We start from the raw sequence: 20,545 nt of genomic DNA, 5'->3' as shown, positions 1-20,545 counted from the left end.
AAAAATGCATTGTTCCCCAGAGTTTACGTGGGTCGTGCTCGGATTTTTTCTACTCGAAGACTTGCCGAAGCATACTGCGCGCTTCCCCTTGACTTCAGCATGATGTCAGTCAATGGCACAAACCAGAATGCTGATGAAAGCAGAAGAAAAAGATTCCGGCTGTTCAGGGTTTGTTATGGATCTGCCTGTTACTAATGTTGTTTTCTTTGGTCTGTAGAGAGACTTTGTATAAATACTCGGAACACCCTGACCTTTGAGGCTGCTCCGGTTTCCATTATTCACAAGACCACGAATAAGACAGACCAAACAGCAAGACTTGCTCCATATACCACAACTCCATACCTACACTCAACACGTTTGCAAAGATGGTTGACTTCAAAGTATTCAAGGGCTCCAAGGGGAGCAAGATCGTGGAAGGAACGTCGCATAGGGAAGTCGGTCCCAAAGAAGTCCTGGTCAAGGTCACGCACAGCGGCCTCTGCGGTACCGACATTCATTATAAGGGCGCCGATATGGTTCTGGGCCACGAAGGCGTTGGCATCGTCGAGGAAGTCGGCAGCAATGTAACCATGTTCAAGAAGGGCGATCGAGCAGGCTGGGGTTACGAGCACGACGCTTGCGGTCACTGCAAGCAATGCCTTCGCGGCACCGAGACCTTGTGCCCACAGCGCAAAATGTACGGCGACGCCGATCTGGACCAAGGTTCCATGGGAGCGTACGCGGTGTGGAAGGAAGACTTTCTATTCCAGGTCCCCGAAGGCATGAAGTCGGAAGATGCCGCCCCATTGATGTGCGGAGGAGCCACGGTGTTCAACTCAATGCAGCAGTACAATATCAGAAGCACCGACCGTGTGGGCATTATCGGGGTTGGCGGTCTCGGACACCTTGCTATTCAATTTGCTTCGCGCATGGGTTGTCAGGTCGTGGTGTTTTCGGGCACGGAAAGCAAGAAGGACGAGGCCATGAAGCTGGGCGCCACCGAGTTCTATGCCACCAAGGGTGTCAGCGAACTTGAGGTCCCGGAGCCTATCGACCACTTGCTGGTTACTACTGCACAACAACCGGACTGGAACATGTATCTCCGCATCATGGCGGCTGGGGGCACCATTTTCCCTCTGACTGTCAGCATGGAGGATCTAAAGATGCCTTACATGCCTATCATTCTGAAGGAACTGAAAGTGCAGGGTAGCTTGGTGGCGGCCAGACAGATTCACAGGGAGATGTTGGAGTTTGCGGCCAAGCATGATATTAGGCCCATCATCCAGACGTTCCCTATGACTTTGGACGGAATCAACAAGGCCTTTGAAACGCTAGAGAACGGACAGATGAGATATCGTGGTGTGTTGGTCGCATAATCATGGGGTTTGCAGCGAGATCTTGTAAAAGTACTTTGAGCGCAGTCATTTTTACCTGGGAGGGAATACTCATGCTAGACTTCTGAAGACATATAATACCTGATTTTATCGGTTCATTCACGCCCACTCTAGGCTGTCCTATAACTCACATTGTAAACATAGTAGCAGCCATGCACGTCAAGCCACGGAGAGACGCGGGCATGACGCGTCAACTGTATGTGGTGATTGAGTGAGTGGCTTAGCCAGAAAAGCGAGATTTGAAGTTGTACCAAGTACATCTGCGTTGAAGGTCATCCTCAAAACACCATTGGATTCAACACAGTTGCAGTGTGGTGCGGACCGTGCGTCTCAATGTGACACTCATTGACAAAAGGAACGGCAATTGTCGTGTGATCGAAGTCGCTTGTCCAAGCTTCTCGATATCTTTTGATGGCATTTTGATGGATGATCAGGATAAGGACCTTGGAAGCCAAGCGTCACTAGCCCAATTTGTCGGAACAGCGTTATTCCGCCCCCAATTCTGCCCGAAATCGCAGGTCTCCCGATTCCTTGTTTCTTCGCTTGCGCTATCTCATTCAGGTCGTTCTCTACAAGAAAGGTCTGACCACTGTCCTCGAGGGCTGGCTCTGGCCAGACGTACATCGGCGACAATGCTGCTGAAGCCCAAGCAGGAGGTGGGCGACAGTCAATCCAATGCTGATGTACGTGGCCTTCGCAAGATTCGAGCTCAGAGCCCTTGGACATGGCGGCCATTGACGCTCATTACCACGGCCCTCGCGCTCCTGTCGCTCTCTATCATTGTTAGGTCCTCCCTCAAGCTCCAACTCGACCCTCAAGGGTGTGTCATGTCCATGATGACGCCGACATACATCAAGCTGTCCGGCTTCGATACCGAACACTCCCGCTTTGCAACAAAATATTCATTATATCTGTATCGGGAAGAGGGGGTCGACGAATATACACAAGATAACATCGGTTTGAGGGGAGCCCCGGTACTCTTCATACCGGGCAATGCTGGGAGCTACAAGCAAGTCCGTTCGCTATCTTCCGAAGCGTCCCGCTACTATCACAACGTGCTGCGGCATGATGCAAACACCATGAAAGAGGGCGTCCGGGCCTTTGACTTTTTCACAATCGACTTCAACGAGGACCTCTCTGCGTTCCATGGGCAGACACTTTTGGATCAGGCCGAGTATGTCAACGAAGCCGTCGCCTACATACTCTCATTGTATCATGACGGTAACCGGCTACGCCGTGATCCGCAGTTGCCAGATCCAAGCTCCGTCATACTCATAGGTCATTCGATGGGTGGAATAGTGGCGCGTACAGTCCTTGTCACGCCGAAATACCAGGCGAACTCGGTCAACACGATCATCACCATGTCGACTCCCCATGCGCGACCACCAGTCACCTTCGATGCAGATGTTGTATCTCTGTATCAGCAGGTCAATCAGTACTGGCGAGAGTCTTATCTCCAGAGATGGGCCAGTAACAATCCTCTCTGGCATACAACGTTGATATCTATTGCCGGAGGAGGACGAGACACTACAGTTCCGTCGGACTATACCAACATTGCGTCTCTTGTTCCAGAAAGCCACGGTTTCACTGTCTTCACGTCGAGCATACCCAATGTCTGGACTTCTATGGACCATCTAGCCATCACATGGGCGGATCAAGTGAGGAAGGTCATCATACGCTCACTGTACGATGTTGTGGACGTCCGTCGGGCTGGTCAGACAAAGCCACGTGCCGAACGAATGAAAGCCTTCAGGAAATGGTTTCTCACGGGCCTAGAAGAGGAAACACCGAAGACTATTCGAGAAACAACACACGAAGTCCTGCTTACTTTAGGTGATCAGTCCAGGTCATCGGTGGCTAAAGACAACAATGTCACCTTCCGGCAACTCGGAGCACAGGACCAGCAATCCGCCGTTCTGCTGCCTATTCCTGTGGTCGACAACTCTACCTCGAAACGCTTCTCGTTCTTGACAGATCAACGGATGGATGCACAGGGTAGCTTTGACAAGATGGAGGTCTTGTTCTGCAGCGCTTTTCCACTTGCAGGAGGCCTGACATCCATGCCACTGCCGGTCCAATTTGACTTCTCCCATGGGGATGCCAGTGCAACACGACTGGCTTGCAAAAGACCAGCTGGTGATGGTATCCTGCTCCCAGCATCGACCAGGAGCTCGCAGAATGCCTTCGATACACAACAGCAACAACCTTTCACCTATCTGAATTACGACCTGAGAGATCTCCAGGACTACCAATTTGTCGCCATTGTTGACAAGTCAACAGAGATCAGCAACGGCTGGGCATATGCAGAAATCGTGTCAAACGCCGACTCTGTCATCGATGCGAGCGTCGGCCTTCCGAGGCTTTTGCTTCGCGGCTTGAACGTCGAACTCCCACCTACGCGTCCTGTGGTGACAGATATTCGTGTGCCCTCACTACGATCGAGCTTATTGACCTATTCGCTCCAAGTTCGTCAGCACGGCTGTGGTGCAGACTCCGAGCTGTTTACGCCACTGGTGAGGCAACACATCGAAAATCCGCATGAGTCGAAGTTCTTCGTCAACTTCAAACAAGGAGACGTCAACCTCCACGGTGTGGCCCCGTTCATGCCACCTACATTGGATGGGCGTGAGCCTAAATCTGGCGTTGCTTTCCAGATCTGGTCAGATCCTACCTGCAATTCTTCCTTGGAAGTTCGCCTGCGAGCAGATCCAGTGGGCAGCTTGGGCAAGCTCGTGGTCAGGTACAGGACTGTCTTTGCAGCCTTTCCTCTGCTTGTGGTAGCCATGGTCTTGAGGAAGCAGTTTAGGGTCTATGACAACTCTGGGGTCTTCATCTCGTTCTCGGAAAGTCTGGACCAAAGCCTGAGACTTCCTTTACCAATTTTATTGCTGTCGATGACATTCTTCGCGACTGCCTTTACAACGGCGGGTACCGCCAACATTCAACCGGACCATCACCCGCAGGCTAATGGCACAGCTGTTAACTTTGCGCAAAACGACCTTCTTCTTGGATCACAGGACACCTTTTTCTGGTTTCTCGTCCCGCTGGCTGGTCTACTCAGCATAGGGGCATGCGTGATATTAAATTACGCTATCTTGGCCCTGCTAGATGGCGTTGTCAACATCACTAGCCTCGTTTCTCAGAGTAACGTCAAGCTTGACGACGGCGAAAAGGGCGTTGCTTCCGCCTTTATTGCCAGGACACCACGACGCCGGGCTATCAACACGGCAGTCCTCTTGTTTCTTGTTGCAACAATTATACCCTATCCTTTCGCGTATGTGGTCGCTTGCATTGTACAGCTTACGACTTGCGCACGCGCGTTGCGCCATGCCAAAGAATCTAGATCCGGAGCGGCGCATAATTTCTTCAACTACACCTACTCGATTCTTATACTAATGCTCTGGGTCCTCCCGATAAATCTACCGACCCTGGTTGTTTGGATCCATAATATGGCGGTACACTGGTTGACGCCGTTCTCATCACACCACAACGTCTTGTCGATAGCGCCGTTTATCTTGTTGGTTGAGACTCTGTCCAGCGGCATGATGGTGCCCTCGGTCAGATCGTTCAGGTGGGCGACGAATCTATTGTTCTTCGCTCTGGCGGTCTACTCGGCGCTGTATGGCATGACGTATGCGTACAGGTTACATTACATTGCGAATATCATTGCTTTGTGGTTGGTGCTGTTACATTTTTCGAATTACCGGCAGCGTATCAAGACCTGAACAGCGGTCTGGAGGGATTGAAGAGATGGGAACACAGGCGTTTGTGTGAGTACCGAAGCTCGTTGTGGAACTCTGTGTATCGATGCATTAGTCCTTCAAGGCATTCTAATGCATCTGTTCGCCATGAGCAGCTGTTGCATGGAGTGTTTGCACAACCCCGGACATGGACTCAGCATCCTCCAAGTCCCCGCAAGAGGCTGCATTTGTATATATATTTCCAGGATATATGGAAGCCCTAATGAACAAACGTTTAACGTCTGTCTTCCATCTTCGCTCTTTGGTTTCTAAGCTACCCTATGTTGGAACAATGATATACTTTGGGTGCAACTCTCGCCCCACGGCAAGCGCGATTGTACCCATCTACCTCGTGCCTTCGCTTGTCGATGGTTGTAAGGAGCCCTCCGCGATCTTCGCATGCGGCCGTTTGCTCAAGCTTGTTACCGTTTGTTGCTGGCTGTTAATGTTAATGCGGACGCGTTCGACGGATGTGAATATATCCTTGCTGCTTGACGTCTATAACTGACAATATCAATAGGTGACAAGCCGGATCAGCACCCCGGAATCACTAAATACAAGGACTTCGAGGTCTCTCCCAAGTCCTACCTGGATATCATGTTCCTTATATCGAACAGATTTCTACCAGCTCCTTTGTGACTGTACAAAAAGGTTCAAGAACTTTTTTTATGATAATATAAACATGGCACGACCCTTCCAGCCTCGTGCGGTCGGATTCACCACGAATACAACACCCTATATCCATCCTAGACAGGACGACGGCTCGGGTTCTCATTCCAGAGGGTTTTGGGTTGGTGTGGCCTTCTTTCTGGTCATCACGCTGTCACTGGTGCTGAGATCCTCCTACCTTGCGGATACGTACCGGTTTCGGCGCTGGAGAGCCTGCCTGGGACTTCATCCAGCAAACCAACCTCCCATAATTCACGGCCCAAGTCCCGACTGGCGGTTTACGACTATCAAGCGGCCCGAAGCTGCCTATATTGGGTGGAGCTCTAGCGACACTCTACCTTTATACGAGCCTACAAGCAACTTCAGCACCGAAGTTCTCGCGGCGCTGATGAGATTCGGTGTCCAGCCGGGAAAACGTTCGCCTTCATACCGGTCGAGACTGACCTGGGATCTGGAGGCGGCTGTTGGCGAAGGCTTGGTGGAACAGAATCGCAAACGTACACTTCAGCCGTCGCCCGAGCAGATCGAGATCGATCGTCAGAAGAGTGGTGCGAAGAACAGGGCCATCACAGAGTCGTCCAGCTGAATGAGACATATCTATGCAAGTGCTAGAAATTAACATGTCCAAAGGGAGATGTCGATCTGCTGCTCAGGATGAATTCGAGTACGATCACTTGAGGGAACGCCAGTGCCGACTTAGGTACTTTCGACCCCGGATTTCTGACTGATTTAAGCTTAGACGAGAGATGGGGTTTGGTGCTTGGCAATGAGCTTGTTCTGGATTTAGGCGGTGGGGGAAGGATTATTAGTGATTATCTCAGGGTCCAGATGACGGCCATAGGCGGGAAGAGGGGAGTCCAGGCCAAACTTCGGCTCGCGCCATTGGGGCATGATTTTTCCATTTTGTCTCGTGAGCGATCGATGGTTGCGTCAACCTCAAACCTCCACATTCATCGTCGCACAACTACAACCACACTCAATCACCATTTTGATCATTTCATCGTTCAGTCAACTTCTAACCTTCTTTTTCATGTCTAATGATCACTTATGAATCTGCCGCGATAAGCTCTTCACGGCCTCATTTGTTTTTCATCCGAAAGCGTCCCCCATTACCTGGCAATGAGCCCATCCGACACGCCCGCCTCCTCCCCCACCAGATCCTCTGCAGTTCAACCCTCACCACGACCATCAATCGAGTCGCATAACTCCCACGCGAACTCCTTCCTCCACAATCGCTTAACGCACCGTCTAAGCAGAAGGTCCAGCGCAAGCTCGCAATCACACGGCTCCGAGGCACTTCCGCAGCCTGACCCGGTGACGAAGACGCAAGCTTCCCGTACGGCAAGGAAGATGCTGCTGGCTATGGTCAAAGATGACTGGGAATACCCGTCAACAACAGTCAAAGACAACAATGGCATACCACGCCGAGAACCACTGGGCTACCGACTGCGCGATGAGTCTCTCTCCGACATTGATGCCGAAGAGAGGGCAGCGGTCAAGCACCGCGCAAAAGCGGATCCGTACAGATTCGAGAATCCCGATGCCGTGGGCAACCTGATCGCCGAGCGCAAGCGCAAACGGCGGAAGGTTGTTGAAGAAGAATTGAAATGGAACGAAGGTCTAAAGACATGGACGAATCGCCGCGACGCCTGGACGGGAGCCGTCAAGCAGAAACCTTCCGAACCGGCGCGGCCGGCACCCAAGAAAAAGACAGACCGTCCTTCGGGGATCTTTCGTCGCCATACATCGCACTCGTCAGGGAGCTGGCCGGCCAGTCCGACCATGCCGACCCCCGAATCCAGCTCGATCGAGAGTGTCGACGAGGGAGTCGAGAAACCAGACGGACCCTGGCTGCCGATATTCCAACCGATCATGCCGTCCGATGATGTGATTCGCGACCGCATCAAGCCGCAGGCCTACCCGACCATCTACAGTAAGATTGTGGTGCAAGGGCTAGCACCCAACGTGCCCATCCCGCTCAAGCACATGATCCCAGCACTTGTCGAGGGCTGGAAATCAGAAGGCAATTGGCCGCCGCAGCCTGCCTCCATGGCGCCGCAGGATCTTAAGAAAGGCCGTAGATCGTCTACGTTTGCAAAGTGGAGGAAGGAACACCATCATGACTCCCGTGCTGCGGAGCATGTTCATGGCGGCGAGGATGGGCGGTCCAGGGTGCGGAGGAGTATCAGTATGATGAAGCGGGTGATGGGTGTGGGTCCGGGCGAGGAGGAATTGGATGATCTGGGCATCGAGTTCCGTGAACAGGATGAGGATGAGATGGCGAAGAACGTCACACTTAATAAGGGGCTCTTGGAGCAATAACGATGGCGAACGTCTGGTGTGCAAAAAAGGGGGTATCGTATTATCGTACAATCATGACTATGATGTCTTCTTTATGTCTAACAAGCTCTTTCTCCTCCTTGATGACGGTCGCTGTCATCGTTGTGAGCAAATTGCTGTCCAGCGATGCACTGGTCGTCCTTTTCCTGTCCGAACGACCCCCGTTGTCCATGCCTCCCTCATACAATCCTGGTGAATGCTTCGTTGAGCAGGGTTGCCGACACACCGGCACTGGTCCAACCTGGCCATAAAGCAGCGAGATTGGTTATTGGCGGATCGGCGATAGCCGGGAAAGCAGGCTCGGTGTACCCCTGCATTTCAACCACCTCTTTCTTCTCATGGTCCTTGAGCTGGGCGTGCCACGGACGCATATCTGGTTCCGCAACTCGTTGTGCACCTGGTGGAGGACCTCTATAGCCCCAGACGAGGTCCACATAGCGGCCGGTGTATGTCTGGTCCGACACCGCAGGATTGACGCCGTTGTTGATGATTGAGAAGCCGCAGTCGCCGAGCGTGCATCGGTGCTGGAGGAGTTTGGGCATCAAGTTGCCTATCATGGGTCCGTTGAGGACAATTCGGCGGAGAGACGGGGTGTGACTGGCGGTCAGCATGAGGCCAACGTTGCTGGCTGGACTGGTAGCACGGTGGACGAGCATGTCGATCAACCGAGATCCTTGACGGCCAAAAAACTCGTTGAGAGCATGGTGCTGAGGTGATTTTTCGCGGGTGTGTGGCGCTCTGAGAAACCAGACACGCAGGCTGAGTTCGGGGGTGTTGAGGAGGGTTGTACAGCGAGGAATAGCCATTGATATATCGAGGGCGGCGGCGAGGAGCATCCCGACGTGGTCAAAGCCGAAGAATAGCTCTCCGAGGGCGGGCAGATTGGCTGTGAGGTTGCGAATTCGCTCTGGGTAGCCCCAGACCGTACGTGGGTCGATCACGACAACGAGTTGAGGCTCCAAGCCGACAGTGCAGTCGACTTCGAGGTATCTGAGCGATTGGCTGAAGATCTGATTGACAGGAGGTCCATAGCAGAATTTGCCCCAGTGGAGGATGAAGTAATTCTCGGTGTAGAGTACCTGCAAAGCCTCCTCACTGACTTGTCTGCAGAGTACAAGCGCAGCGAGGTTGACGTCTTCTGGGTATTTGGAGACAAGGCGGCCATTGAAGGACAGGAGGAAGATTGGGTGGTCCTGGACGAATATTGCTTGATATATCGCCTGGCGAACTTCGTACGAGAGCAAGAGAAAGCCGGGTGAGAGGACGAGAGGTGCTGAGCGGACAGGAAGAGAAAGAGACATCGTGAGAGACTGTGATGGGAGTTGACGAGGCTGAGATCTTGTCGCTGCTTTAGCTGAAGGAATAGGAGATGATGGGCAGTCAATGAATTTCACGGTTATTGAAGGGTTCGTAAAAGCAGCGAGCATTTTGTGAGAATAGGAAATAGTCATGTTAGCCAAGACGAGACTGTTTGTGTTGAAAAAGTGACAGTCGGTCTGGGATTTGTACCTCACCATGGAGAAGTGTTTGTTCAGGCTGTGAAGGGCGGAAAAGTGTGACAAGTGTCGTGGGATACGGGCAGTTCCAGGATTCTTGATTGCTCTTGCCAGGTCAGCGCCTGGGGGGCCCCGCCGGCTGCAGTGGACGTCTTTCTTCATGTGAGGCTGAAGGACCAAGGAAAGATATAGAGAACAAAGGCAAAGTTATATACTTGAGTCATGCATTGTGTGGAGTTTCAATGGCCCTGACTCAGGGGAGATCTGGGTTGGATCTGCGGAGGGATCTGCAGGTACCAGATCCCACAAGTGGTTTTGTCTGACGGAAGCCCTCTCATTCAAAGGTTCCAGTTCTGGTAGTTTTGGTCCGGTGTATTCCACAGGTCTTTTGGTCAGAGATAGATTAATTGCACAGAACGGGCGCCTGAGTTGATAGGTTGACTGAATGCCTGTTTTTTCGCCCGAAATGAGATCTTGATGCCTACGATTTGACCCTGGCGTCCACCTGGGTCAGACCACGGTTAGTTGCCGTCCTTAGGCATAGTGGGCTCCCGACTCCCAATCATGATGTCACCACCATATCTCACAATTTAGTATATGTCTGGCTACCTCTGATTGTATACTGTCAATACCACTCACCCATGTCTCGACCCACAAGAGCCGCAGCCTCAGCTGCGAAGAGGGTGACCCGAAGCAGCCTTTCGGCGGGTGGTAGAGTCAAAAAGGAGGTCAAAGAGGAGGATTCAGATACACATATCAAGGAAGAACAAGAATCGCCCCAGAAACCTTCGCGCGCACCCAGAAAGCGAGCCTCATCCGTCCAGAATGGAACACCTAAGAAGAAGATCAAGACCGAGAAGAACACAGGGTTGATCAGTCCATCTCCTTCTGACGCCCTTTCCTCGCCTTCTGCTTCTGCCGGGAAAGACACCAAGAACACGAAGACCAAGAAAAAATCAGCCGCAGACCTGCAGTCCAAGAAGTTGAAAAGCTTCGCCCAATTTGCCAATCAATCTCCATTCCCCGACTTTCACCATCCTACGCCCGAGGAATGCAAGCTCGCACACAGCATCTTGAAATCCCTACATGGCCCGCGAACACGTCCCAAGGAAGTAGTTGCGTCCACGACGAGGGCAGGATGCGGCGACTCTCCTTCAGTTCTTGACGCGCTAGTGCGCACCATCCTATCACAGAATACAAGCGACACCAACTCAACTCGAGCCAAGCTAAGCATGGACAAGATCTACGGCGGGAGTGATAAGTGGGACGCCATCGTGGAGGGTGGTCAAGCCAAACTGCAAGAGGCGATAAAGAGTGGCGGTCTGAGCGTCGTGAAGAGCAAGGTGATCATCAGCATACTGAACCAAGCACATGAAAAGTACGGCAAGTACTCGCTGGACCATCTGCACCAGGCATCGAGCGAGGACGCGATGCGCGAGATGTTGTCCTTCCAAGGTGTCGGGCCAAAGACAGCGAGTTGTGTGTTACTGTTCTGTCTCCAGCGTGAGAGCTTCGCCGTCGACACGCATGTCTGGCGTATCACAGGGCTGTTGGGCTGGCGGCCGAAAAATGCGAGCCGCGACGAGACCTACGCGCATTTGGATGTCATGATACCTGACGAGGATAAGTACGGATTGCATATATTGCTTGTGACGCATGGCAAAAGATGCGAGGAGTGTAAGGCTGGTGGGAAGAACCTTGGAAAATGTGAGTTGAGGAAAGCGTTCAGATCGGCCAAGATCAAGGGTGAAGCCGGTGAAGATGTTAAAATGGAGGAGATGGAGGAGGTCGAGCATGAAGAGGTGATCAAACAAGAGGAAGACACGCCAAAGAAAAAGAAACAGAAGAAATAAGTGTAGGATTCTGGCCACGTGGTGCTCGTATACTAGGATCGCAACTTTTGTATCATATGCGCTGTAAGTTATTGACCTGTAAAACCATAAATCTATCTTGTACCCAACACTGGTGGCATTGGACCTAAATGGGTTGATTCATTTGGAAGCCTCGATATCTCTGCTCATTTCGTATTCCTCAACCACAGGCAAATGACCCCTCATGTCATTCTTACTGAGTTTGCCGTCGCCGGTGTACTTTCTTCTGAGCCAGATCAAGCCCTTGACCAGAAAGAAGATGATAATGATGGCCGCAGCAATTCCAAAGCAGTAAGCCGCTACTCTCCCCTTGCCCTTTGATGGGTCCAGGAAGTCGTATACATAAAACCCTTCCGTAGCTCGCGTAAGGTATGCCAACGACAGATACAGAAGAAGCAGAACAACCAACCCGACAAGATGCAATAGTGGCGGAGCGTTGGTCGCTGGTATCGTGAGTTCGAACAAGGCGAATAACGAGTTGAGGGCGTGTCTGGAGATATTGGACCAGGCATTGAACACGACTGGGAACCACGGCCCTTTGTACAGCACACCCCAATACACGATCGTGACTAGGAACGGTAGCGTCACGATCGTGGTGTAGAAGAATGAGTGGAGCGCCTGAAGTGTTCGTGGCCAATTTTCGAGCCAGGAATGGCCTTTGGAGGCGTAGACCAGAGTATGCACGCCGGCGACTAGACTCCAGAACAATAGGCCGAAGTATGTCAGGATGGTGAACTTGAGAACCGCGTTAGGAGGATGCTGTTAGCACTGGGGAGGATACTCACGTAACTAAACTCCTGCCCGATAAGGTAGGCGGTGGAGTGCACGCCATCGTAGATCCAGTTGGTCAATTGCGTTGCCAAGCAGTAGGTGAAGAAAAGGAGGCGTAGCAGGCCTAGGAAGAGAGGAGGGAGAATCCATGAGGTCGCGAATGGACGTGTGTCCGATGGGAAGAGGTTCTGGAGAGAAAAGGCCTTCGATTTGCGCATGTTTGGCGTATGAAGATCGCGGGCCTCGTTCAAACTTGTATACCTATATCCATGCTGATCGCCGACAGGATGGCGGGAGCTGCTCATTTGTAGCACAGAGGAACATTCGCGAATGAGTACCGAGGTCTGGCCTTGAGGTGGGCGTGGAAAGGCTGAGCTGAATCATGATGGAGCTGAGATGTAAGACCGGACCCGGAAAAGTCAATCTAAGAAAAGTGTCGCGTAGTAGGGGCGGAAGTGTCTTGCTTTGCGGGGGAGGGACTGCTACTTACAGTACCTAGCGACCTAGGTAGCCACAATACCGTAGCCTCGCCACCAACCTTAGGTACCTAAAACATTCCAATGCCCAATTCCGTAAGTTTTGAGGAATAATGAACTTCTCGTTGCCTGTGTTCTCACGGTGCAAAATGATTTTCATTGTCAAAGGGGTATAGAGGACGTGATTGGTCAAAAGTCTGCTCAGTACGGATATTGTTCATGACACCAGTAATCCTATGGGATGTGGTGGTCGTGTGCTGGTTTCTTCCAAGATGTATCTCGTATTTCCGCGAGATTTGGCCAGGGTTTTGATTGGGCAAATCGGTCTTTGAGGCTTAACCACTGTGTCTGTTGTTGGTATAGTTCCGAAGGACCTACAGTACCATCGATCAGGTGGCCTTTAAGACTTCACACGGTTTCTTGGATGCGCTAAGTCAAGAAAGTCAGGTAGCTATTGCCCATCTCATCTCGTCTGTGTAAATGAGGGCATCGCTTGGCAGTTGGAGTTTGTGATAGAACAGCTCCATGGTTGTTTTTATGACACAAGTCTCGGCCTTTACTCGTGTGGATCGATGTTACCAGGTTTCTCGAGTCAGTGGAGAAAGCCCAAGTCGAAATATCAAGCCAACATGACTGGCCATTCATTTTATTTTCCGATGCTCTCATCTTGGTCACCCTGTTTGATGTTGGTGGAACGCGCCAGGGAAACACCCTGTCACTCTCTGACTTCGTCGGGGGATTTTTGTGTCGCAGTATGCCACCACGATGCAGACATTGTTACACATGATCCAGATCCATGCTTGTAGAAGACGAACTGACGTTGCACCAAGGGGACACGGACGCCACACTTGCGGCGAAGTGATCAAGTGGTCATCGAACGAGGAGTGATGGCTCAGGTTCTGGATCGCCGTCAAAACAAATGACGTGCAAGATGCAAGAGGGCAAGCATCAAGAAGAGTTCCAACTTCCAAGGCCACCTGAATGGAGTTCGCACCTTCTGTCCGGGCGACAGAAAGAAATCCTTTGGCGCACAGACTGGCTTTTGATGCGAGATGCACCCCTGATTTTCCAAACATCAAAGCAAGCCATCTTTAAGCCTTGGTGGCCGATGTTTAGCGTGCTGGAGTGCAGCATGTGGCGCAGCCCGGGAGCAAATGGGCTGCAGGTGTTACCATTTGACTTTCGGGAGGCCAACCGCCTACGACTGCAACCATAACCAGGCCAAACCTAGCTGGCTTAGCAGCAAACCAACCCAAGAATTAATGGCCAGGGGGTGGGTGGGTGAACCCGCCGTAGTCTGTGTGTCTGTGTGTTGGCCGAGGGTCTCAAAGGAAAAGCCTCCTCCTTCATCATTGCTGCTGCTGCATATTACTGTTTTTTTATTCCCCCTCGATATAGGATACAGCGTATCATAGACAGCGGGTTGTTTGATATCTCTAGAAGACGAACACTGCTACTCTGCTACTCTGCTACTCACTACTTTGTTGTACGCATTCCTAATCCTCAGGGTCTATCTACCTGTACTTTGTCGAACCGCTCCTTCCAGTCACTGTCACCTCTCGTTCGTTCGTGCGCTTGTCTTTCGCATTCCACAACAGACTGATCGAGTTCTACATACTACTGTATGACTATTATCGTATCTCACTGTCATCAATCATCTCCGGTACCTTCGTCACATCCAGTATCGCGCCCGCTACATCATCATAAAAGGCCGCCGAGGTCAGCTGCGACTCCAACTGGCCCCCAGGTCACTCGTTGACCTACCAACTTCAGCAAGCCTCTGCGCTAGAAATCGACTCAGTCACCGCTTCCTTGCAAGAGGACGTTCAACATAGCCTAGGAGTCTCCGGTCGAAGAAATCCTTTTACATGATTCTCTCAACAATAATCGACCATTCCTCCGAAGTCGTAAAGAGCAAGCAATACACTCTACTCAAGTGAACCCCTCTTCCAAGACCGAATTGGGCGGTCATGGACCGCCCGAACTACATTGACCTTTCTGGGGACTTTACTCGCGCACCCAGTGCGCTATCGAAAAGTGGTCACATTTCACCCAGGATACAACATTTTGATGGCGACGTTCCTCCGGCCCTCTCGCCGCTCGACGCCATTGCTGCCAGGAGTCGGAGATTGGCCAAAGAGTTGGAAGAGACCCGGTTAGCAGGCGAACGGCGCATGAGCAGACTTCCACCCCAGGTCGTGACCGATTCCCTGATTGAACACCAGAACAACCGTCCTACAATCTTCCGTGCCTTGTCAGATGGCGTGGACGCTGTGCCTCCTTTGCCAACCCTGGACAAAGACTTCGCGGCCAACTTCCCTCGAGTGGCAAACCCGTCCCAGCGCCCCGAATCCCAGCACGTCCGTATGAGTGCTGTCTTTGGTCCCAAGGATGGACTTAAGGGTAAGGGGCTTCCTCACGCCGAGGACTACTTCGGAGCACGTCGAGTCGAGTCACCTGCCCCTATGGACCACAAAGAGCCTGTTTTGTCATCGCAGAGCATCCCAAGCCCGATACTAGGCCATCATTCGGCAATCTCGCGTCAGATCTCCAATGATTCTCAGACAGATCTAGGCTTGGCACCACCTCGCTCCTCTTTCGGCAGACTACGACCATACCATGACGCTTCAGATGACGATTATACCAGCTCAAATGCTGGCTCGACCTTTTCGCAGTCCAGACAGTTTTCCGCCAGCAGTGGAATGTCAGCTCCGCATTCGCCCATGTCACCGTACGCCACCTCTCACAGCAGGACACCGTCCAACATTTCACTCGGCTCTCCCTCTCGAAGTGGTTCGATGCGTAACTTCTCGCGACCAATGAGTTCATCGAGCATGAACAACCTCAAAGCCGAGCCTAGCCCTACGAAAGGTCCTTTGGCCATACAGATGAGTCATCTTCGGAATGCCAGTTCTTTTGACGACACCAAGCATGCAGACGGATACCTAGCTGGGGAAGCTTCTTCATACACCCATGCAAAATGGAGCCTGCCACGGGGTCGGCAGGTATCAGACCGGAATTCAGGCGTGTTCCAGAGTCTTTCCACACCACATTTTGAGTGGCAAGAGCCAATGTTCCCGGGGACCCCTCCCTTAGAAGGTAAACGGAGCACTGATCTGCCTGTGCCATCGCCAATAGCATCTGCACGACCAAGCACGGAAGAGACCAGCCAAGAGAGAACAGGCTTCTCCTTTGAATTCGACTCTGACGGAACGCTTTCTTTCAAGGAGAAGCCTAGCGCGCCAATAGTATCAATAACGGCCACAGATTCTCTGAAATCAAATAGCTTCTCTGACCCGCGGCCTTCGACCGGTGCACCTCCCATCGTCGCCATCCGACCACCACCTGCGCCACTGTCTCCGGTTGAGGAAGCATCTCAATCCTCACGATCTAATAGTACGATCCGGCCTTCCACAGCTCGCACTGTGAGCAACTATCAAGCCCTCTCCGCAGATGAGCACGTCACTAAAGCGATCGAACTTCATGAAAGAGGGCAACTAAACGAGTCTACATACCATCTGAGAAAAGCGGCGCATAAAGGTAATTCGACGGGAATGCTCTTGTACGCACTCGCGTGCCGTCATGGATGGGGTATGCGAGCAAATCCGAAAGATGGTGTGCAATGGCTACGTAAAGCTGTCGACTGTGCCATGTTGGAAGTTGCGGAAGATGAAGATCCCGCCACAAGAAAACCGGGGACGGATTTCAACGACAAAAAGACACATCGAGCTCAGTTTGCTCTTAGTATATATGAGTTGGGTGTTTCGCATCTCAATGGCTGGGGCATTGAACAAGACAAAGCACTTGCCTTGAGATGTTTTGAGATTGCTGGAAACTGGGGCGATACAGACGCATTGACAGAAGCTGGCTTTTGTTATGCTGAAGGTATCGGATGCAAGAAAGACATGAAGAAGGCTGCCAAGCTGTACCGCATGGCAGAAGCGAAGGGAGTCAGTATGATCGGAAACAGCTGGTATGTATCTTATCCGTTCGTGTGGTTCCTGGGTGCTAACAGTTCGAACAGGATCCATAAGGACAAATATAACGACACTGATGATGAGAGGGAAGATCGATCCAGGTCTTCGAGGAAGACATCCTCGGACAAACCACGCAACAAGTCCAAGTCGCGTGGTCTCTTTGGTCGAAAAAAGTCTACTCATGTATAGATTTCTTCTGACGACCAAAATTGACGATTGTGGAAGAGTATTTGAGGAGGTAATTCTAATGCGCTCGGAAAGGGTGACATGACATTCCGAGACTTCAACGATGACATGTATTATGAATATTACGAAGGGTGCTGTAGCTGGGCAGTCATCTGGGTGGCATTGATGGCCCGTTGCATGACTGTAGCAAGTCCTTATTTGGTGACAGCTGGAGCCGAAGTTCTGCATTTGGACTTGAAAAGAATCAAGAGCATTGACCATCGTATTCTATACTGTTTTCGACTTGATAATGCAGTAGTGTGATACGTCTTGGTTTCAACAGTCATGGTTGAAGTCGCGCCCAACTGCAGTAGATCAATGCAGAGCGATTAATAACAAATCTACAAGATAAAGAATAATCGCACGATAATTTCGTCGATAAAGAACACTTCTGCCAGCATGTCAATAATGACTCACAATGTTGTCGAACGACCGCATTTATAGTCCTTGATGATCGGCGCAAACACAGGGCAAAGCCGAGTCAAATATTATCTGCCAGCCTTCACCTGCGACGAGAATTTGTGGTCGATCTGCCAGTGAGGTAGCCTTGTGGACATGATGCATCATGATAGAGCGACGATCAAAGGCGCTGCTCTGTCCCAAGCACAACTCCCAAGATTCCTGGAGAAATTAGAGCCACTGTTACCTTATTCCATCCCTCTTGTCAGAAGGATTCAATTCCATCTGGACCATCCCATCTCGAAGACTGCAAGGATCTATGTGGCTGTTGCCGACACCGGGGTTACTGGCACCACAACTGGCACTGTTGAAGGCGGGAGCTGGCTTGATGAATGGCTCCATGATGCCACGACGACAACGGATTCTGCCTCGCCATGGGTCGCAGCGCACATCGACCTAATCAACTACGGCCAGACACAAGGCTGGGTTTTTGGCAGCTGGGAACATCCTTCGAACCATGACCCCGACAACCACACGATATACAAAGCTCTGATGGACCAGCTGTACACATATATCTACACCGTCCTTATACCGGAGATGTCGACCGAGCCGCCAGAGGACTGGCTCCTCCTCAAGCGCACGGGCAAACGTATCACGGAGCCTTTCTCGCGAGTCAAAGTCCTGTTTGGGACCCTGGGTGACAAACTATGGGAGTACTTTTACGAAAAGGCGCGGTCGCGAACGGACCCAGGGTACTACAAGTACATATTCACGCCGGAAAATAAAGCTACGCAACCCGACGACGACAGTTTCCCGCTGCCGGAGGGGTATAGGTTCGGCGAGATGCAGCCGCATGATTTACAAGCTGTGCTGGATCGGACTGATATCCCAAGAACACTGCACACGCTGAGTCAGTATGTCAGTGTGAGTTTGTTGTACGGTGACAATCCGACGCCAATTGGATGGGGATTCCTGGGGAAGGATGCGAGTATATCCAGTCTACATACGGAGCCGGAGCATCGCGGCAAAGGGCTGGCGGCGTGTTTGAGTAGGGAATTGTTCAAGAGGCAGGGGAGGGCGTTTGCCGGGCAACAGAGCTGGGGGCATGCTGATGTTAGTAAGGAGAATGTGCCTAGTCGGAGGGTTATGGAGAAATTGGGTGGGCAGCCCATGTGGATGGTTATGTGGTGTGAGATGGATCTAGAGATTGTCTGTGGGGAGGCGAAATGAAGGGTGTCGTTGATTGTGATATAATGTCACTGAGGGCTTTGAGAACAGAATGGATAGATAGACTACGAATAGCGGAAAACCTTGGGGGAAGGCAGAGTGGAAGCCATTCGGGGTCCTCTTCGGTCACTACTGTACTACCTAGCCCGATAGTTATTAGGTATTCATTCAACTCTTCTCAACCAACAGAAGGATTCTTAGATTCCCCAGGTCTACCATCGTTGTTTTTTCGTGCAACCTGACGTTGAGCCTGGATCAATCATCACATTTGAATATATTAGGAATGTCTCAGGAGATCTACCGTGTACTGTGTATCAGTGGGCAAATAGGGTCTTTATTCAAATCGGTTACTGAATAATGGTAGCATGGGGTGATTTTACTAATACCGCATATATCATCTAGCTATCACAAATATTAATCTATTCCCATAGTATCGAAGAATTCACCACGCTCACCTTGATTTCCGTGCTCTGAATGGAATTTTCCCCAACCGATCGAAAGCGAGTATTCTCCTCGGTGGGTTCTAACATCTGAAATCCGACGTTATGGCGGAAGAGCCACTCTTGTCGGCGATTGAATATGGAGGAGGATTTCCAATTTTATTCGTCCACGGATGGACAATGCGAGGTCAGGCCGAAGCATATGACTTTGAACCCATCTTTGAAGGCAACAAAGATTTTCGCCGGATCTATGTCGACCTCCCGGGCATGGGATCGACGCCGGCGAACGGAATCCAAGATCTCGACGACATCTTTGAACGGCTGACGCAGTTCATCGACGAGCGATTCAGCACGTCCTCAAACTTTGCGCTCGCTGGTTCGTCTTGCGGCGGCTACCTCGCCCGCGCGCTGGCACAAAAATACAACGACCGGGTCGACGGTCTACTTCTGCGCGTACCGCTCATGGAGCCGGACGACCGCCTGCGTGATCGGGATCCCTTCGAATCGTTGGTGCAGAACAAGAACTTCATGGCGAGCTTGCCTGCCGAGCATAAAGCGGTCCTCGGAGATCATGTATTGATTCAAACGCCTACTTACCACCAAGCTTTGCGGAATAAGTACAAAGACGTCTACCTACCAGCTACTGAGGCTGCCGACAACAAGGTGCTCGAACCCATCCGAGCCGATCCACGGCGGTATAGTCTGTCATCCCCAAACTTCGACCCGGCGCGTGAAAGACTTCTCGCGCCCACTCTGATACTGGTCGGAAGGCAAGATGAAGACGTCGGGTATCGAGACAGCCTCCGGCTCACAGAACGCTACCCGCGCTCGACGCACGTCGTCCTCGACCGTGGCGTTCACGCCCTTCCTGTCGACGAGCGCAACCTTTTCGACGCGCTCGTTCGCGACTGGATCTACCGGATCAAGGAGTGGCGGTCATCCCGAGATGCGCAGAATACGACTGTTTCTGGACGACGCAGTTCGAGAACCACCTAACTTTCCCCTCTCGATGTTGACGCTGTTCACGAGGCAGTCAATTTTGTCGTCCGGTCTCATGCAGCTTGTGACACTGACCACGAACAATGACTCATGAATTTCGATGTTGGAGCCATGATACAGGGGGACTTACGAGTCTTCCAACCAGATACGTTATATCGCGAAGGAACGAGGCTGGGAGCAGATACAACAAGTTGTCGCACGCAGCCGTTGTTAGGCTGAACCGGAGATGGTCGCCACGCTGCTGCGCTCCCGGCGTAGGTCCCTCGCCCACGTACTATATATTCCAGGTAGAGATAAACCGACTTTATGTTACCATTACTACATCACAACGATATATACCCGCTAAAATGACACGCACCGCTGCCACGCGTGGCCGAACGCTTGTACGAGTAGAGTCTTGAGGAGTAACCCAAGATTTGGATCGTGTTTTGACAGGTATTTGTTGACGGCATGGTCCGTGGCGTCCGTGCTTATCAACACGAACCATACTCCTTATCAACTCCACGACTCTCGATGAACACTAACGTACTCCCATCACCGCG

General features: G+C 51.6%; 10 protein-coding genes across 10 annotated transcripts; 8 read left to right on the top strand and 2 right to left on the bottom strand.

Moving 5' to 3' along the window:
- The first annotated feature begins 82 nt into the window (after nt 1-82).
- Nucleotides 83-1,471, top strand: EDD37DRAFT_626316 (putative NADP-dependent alcohol dehydrogenase C 2). The gene has a single exon (XM_062816296.1). It carries the CDS (start codon nt 366-368, stop codon nt 1,353-1,355), a length of 990 nt encoding a protein of 329 aa, XP_062671965.1. The 5' UTR covers nt 83-365; the 3' UTR covers nt 1,356-1,471.
- Nucleotides 1,472-1,919: 448 nt separating this feature from the next.
- EDD37DRAFT_626315 (glycosylphosphatidylinositol deacylase) lies at nt 1,920-5,358 on the top strand. Its single transcript, XM_062816295.1, has one exon. The coding sequence runs from the start codon at nt 2,006-2,008 to the stop codon at nt 5,096-5,098; it is 3,093 nt and encodes a 1,030-aa protein (XP_062671964.1). The 5' UTR covers nt 1,920-2,005; the 3' UTR covers nt 5,099-5,358.
- A 437-nt stretch (nt 5,359-5,795) lies between these two features.
- EDD37DRAFT_648521 (uncharacterized protein) lies at nt 5,796-6,368 on the top strand (the record flags this gene model as incomplete). The annotated part of the gene is made up of 1 exon (XM_062818024.1): nt 5,796-6,368. The coding sequence occupies one exon, from the start codon at nt 5,796-5,798 to the stop codon at nt 6,366-6,368; it is 573 nt and encodes a 190-aa protein (XP_062671963.1).
- A 764-nt stretch (nt 6,369-7,132) lies between these two features.
- On the top strand, nt 7,133-8,104 carry EDD37DRAFT_648520 (uncharacterized protein; the record flags this gene model as incomplete). The annotated part of the gene is made up of 1 exon (XM_062818023.1): nt 7,133-8,104. The coding sequence occupies one exon, from the start codon at nt 7,133-7,135 to the stop codon at nt 8,102-8,104; it is 972 nt and encodes a 323-aa protein (XP_062671962.1).
- A 98-nt stretch (nt 8,105-8,202) lies between these two features.
- Nucleotides 8,203-9,773, bottom strand: EDD37DRAFT_329932 (uncharacterized protein). The gene has a single exon (XM_062811551.1). The coding sequence runs from the start codon at nt 9,637-9,639 to the stop codon at nt 8,302-8,304; it is 1,338 nt and encodes a 445-aa protein (XP_062671961.1). The 5' UTR covers nt 9,640-9,773; the 3' UTR covers nt 8,203-8,301.
- Nucleotides 9,774-10,000: 227 nt separating this feature from the next.
- Nucleotides 10,001-11,587, top strand: EDD37DRAFT_626312 (endonuclease III). Its single transcript, XM_062816294.1, has one exon. It carries the CDS (start codon nt 10,260-10,262, stop codon nt 11,469-11,471), a length of 1,212 nt encoding a protein of 403 aa, XP_062671960.1. The 5' UTR covers nt 10,001-10,259; the 3' UTR covers nt 11,472-11,587.
- A 22-nt stretch (nt 11,588-11,609) lies between these two features.
- On the bottom strand, nt 11,610-12,478 carry EDD37DRAFT_648517 (uncharacterized protein; the record flags this gene model as incomplete). Its single annotated transcript, XM_062818022.1, has 2 exons — nt 11,610-12,224; nt 12,275-12,478. The coding sequence occupies 2 exons, from the start codon at nt 12,476-12,478 to the stop codon at nt 11,610-11,612; spliced, it is 819 nt and encodes a 272-aa protein (XP_062671959.1).
- Nucleotides 12,479-14,706: 2,228 nt separating this feature from the next.
- EDD37DRAFT_648516 (uncharacterized protein) lies at nt 14,707-16,902 on the top strand (the record flags this gene model as incomplete). The annotated part of the gene is made up of 2 exons (XM_062818021.1): nt 14,707-16,709; nt 16,761-16,902. The coding sequence occupies 2 exons, from the start codon at nt 14,707-14,709 to the stop codon at nt 16,900-16,902; spliced, it is 2,145 nt and encodes a 714-aa protein (XP_062671958.1).
- Nucleotides 16,903-17,203: 301 nt separating this feature from the next.
- EDD37DRAFT_329883 (uncharacterized protein) lies at nt 17,204-18,971 on the top strand. Its single transcript, XM_062811550.1, has one exon. The coding sequence runs from the start codon at nt 17,494-17,496 to the stop codon at nt 18,565-18,567; it is 1,074 nt and encodes a 357-aa protein (XP_062671957.1). The 5' UTR covers nt 17,204-17,493; the 3' UTR covers nt 18,568-18,971.
- Nucleotides 18,972-19,109: 138 nt separating this feature from the next.
- Nucleotides 19,110-20,000, top strand: EDD37DRAFT_648514 (putative alpha/beta fold family hydrolase; the record flags this gene model as incomplete). The annotated part of the gene is made up of 1 exon (XM_062818020.1): nt 19,110-20,000. The coding sequence occupies one exon, from the start codon at nt 19,110-19,112 to the stop codon at nt 19,998-20,000; it is 891 nt and encodes a 296-aa protein (XP_062671956.1).
- Nucleotides 20,001-20,545: the final 545 nt, after the last annotated feature.

Source organism: Exophiala viscosa (genome assembly GCF_022695815.1).
Source record: "Exophiala viscosa unplaced genomic scaffold EDD37scaffold_3, whole genome shotgun sequence".
NCBI classification, from domain to species: Eukaryota; Fungi; Ascomycota; class Eurotiomycetes; order Chaetothyriales; family Herpotrichiellaceae; genus Exophiala; species Exophiala viscosa.
Note: the sequence above shows the minus strand (reverse complement) of the source record. Positions and strands in the feature narration are given on the sequence as shown.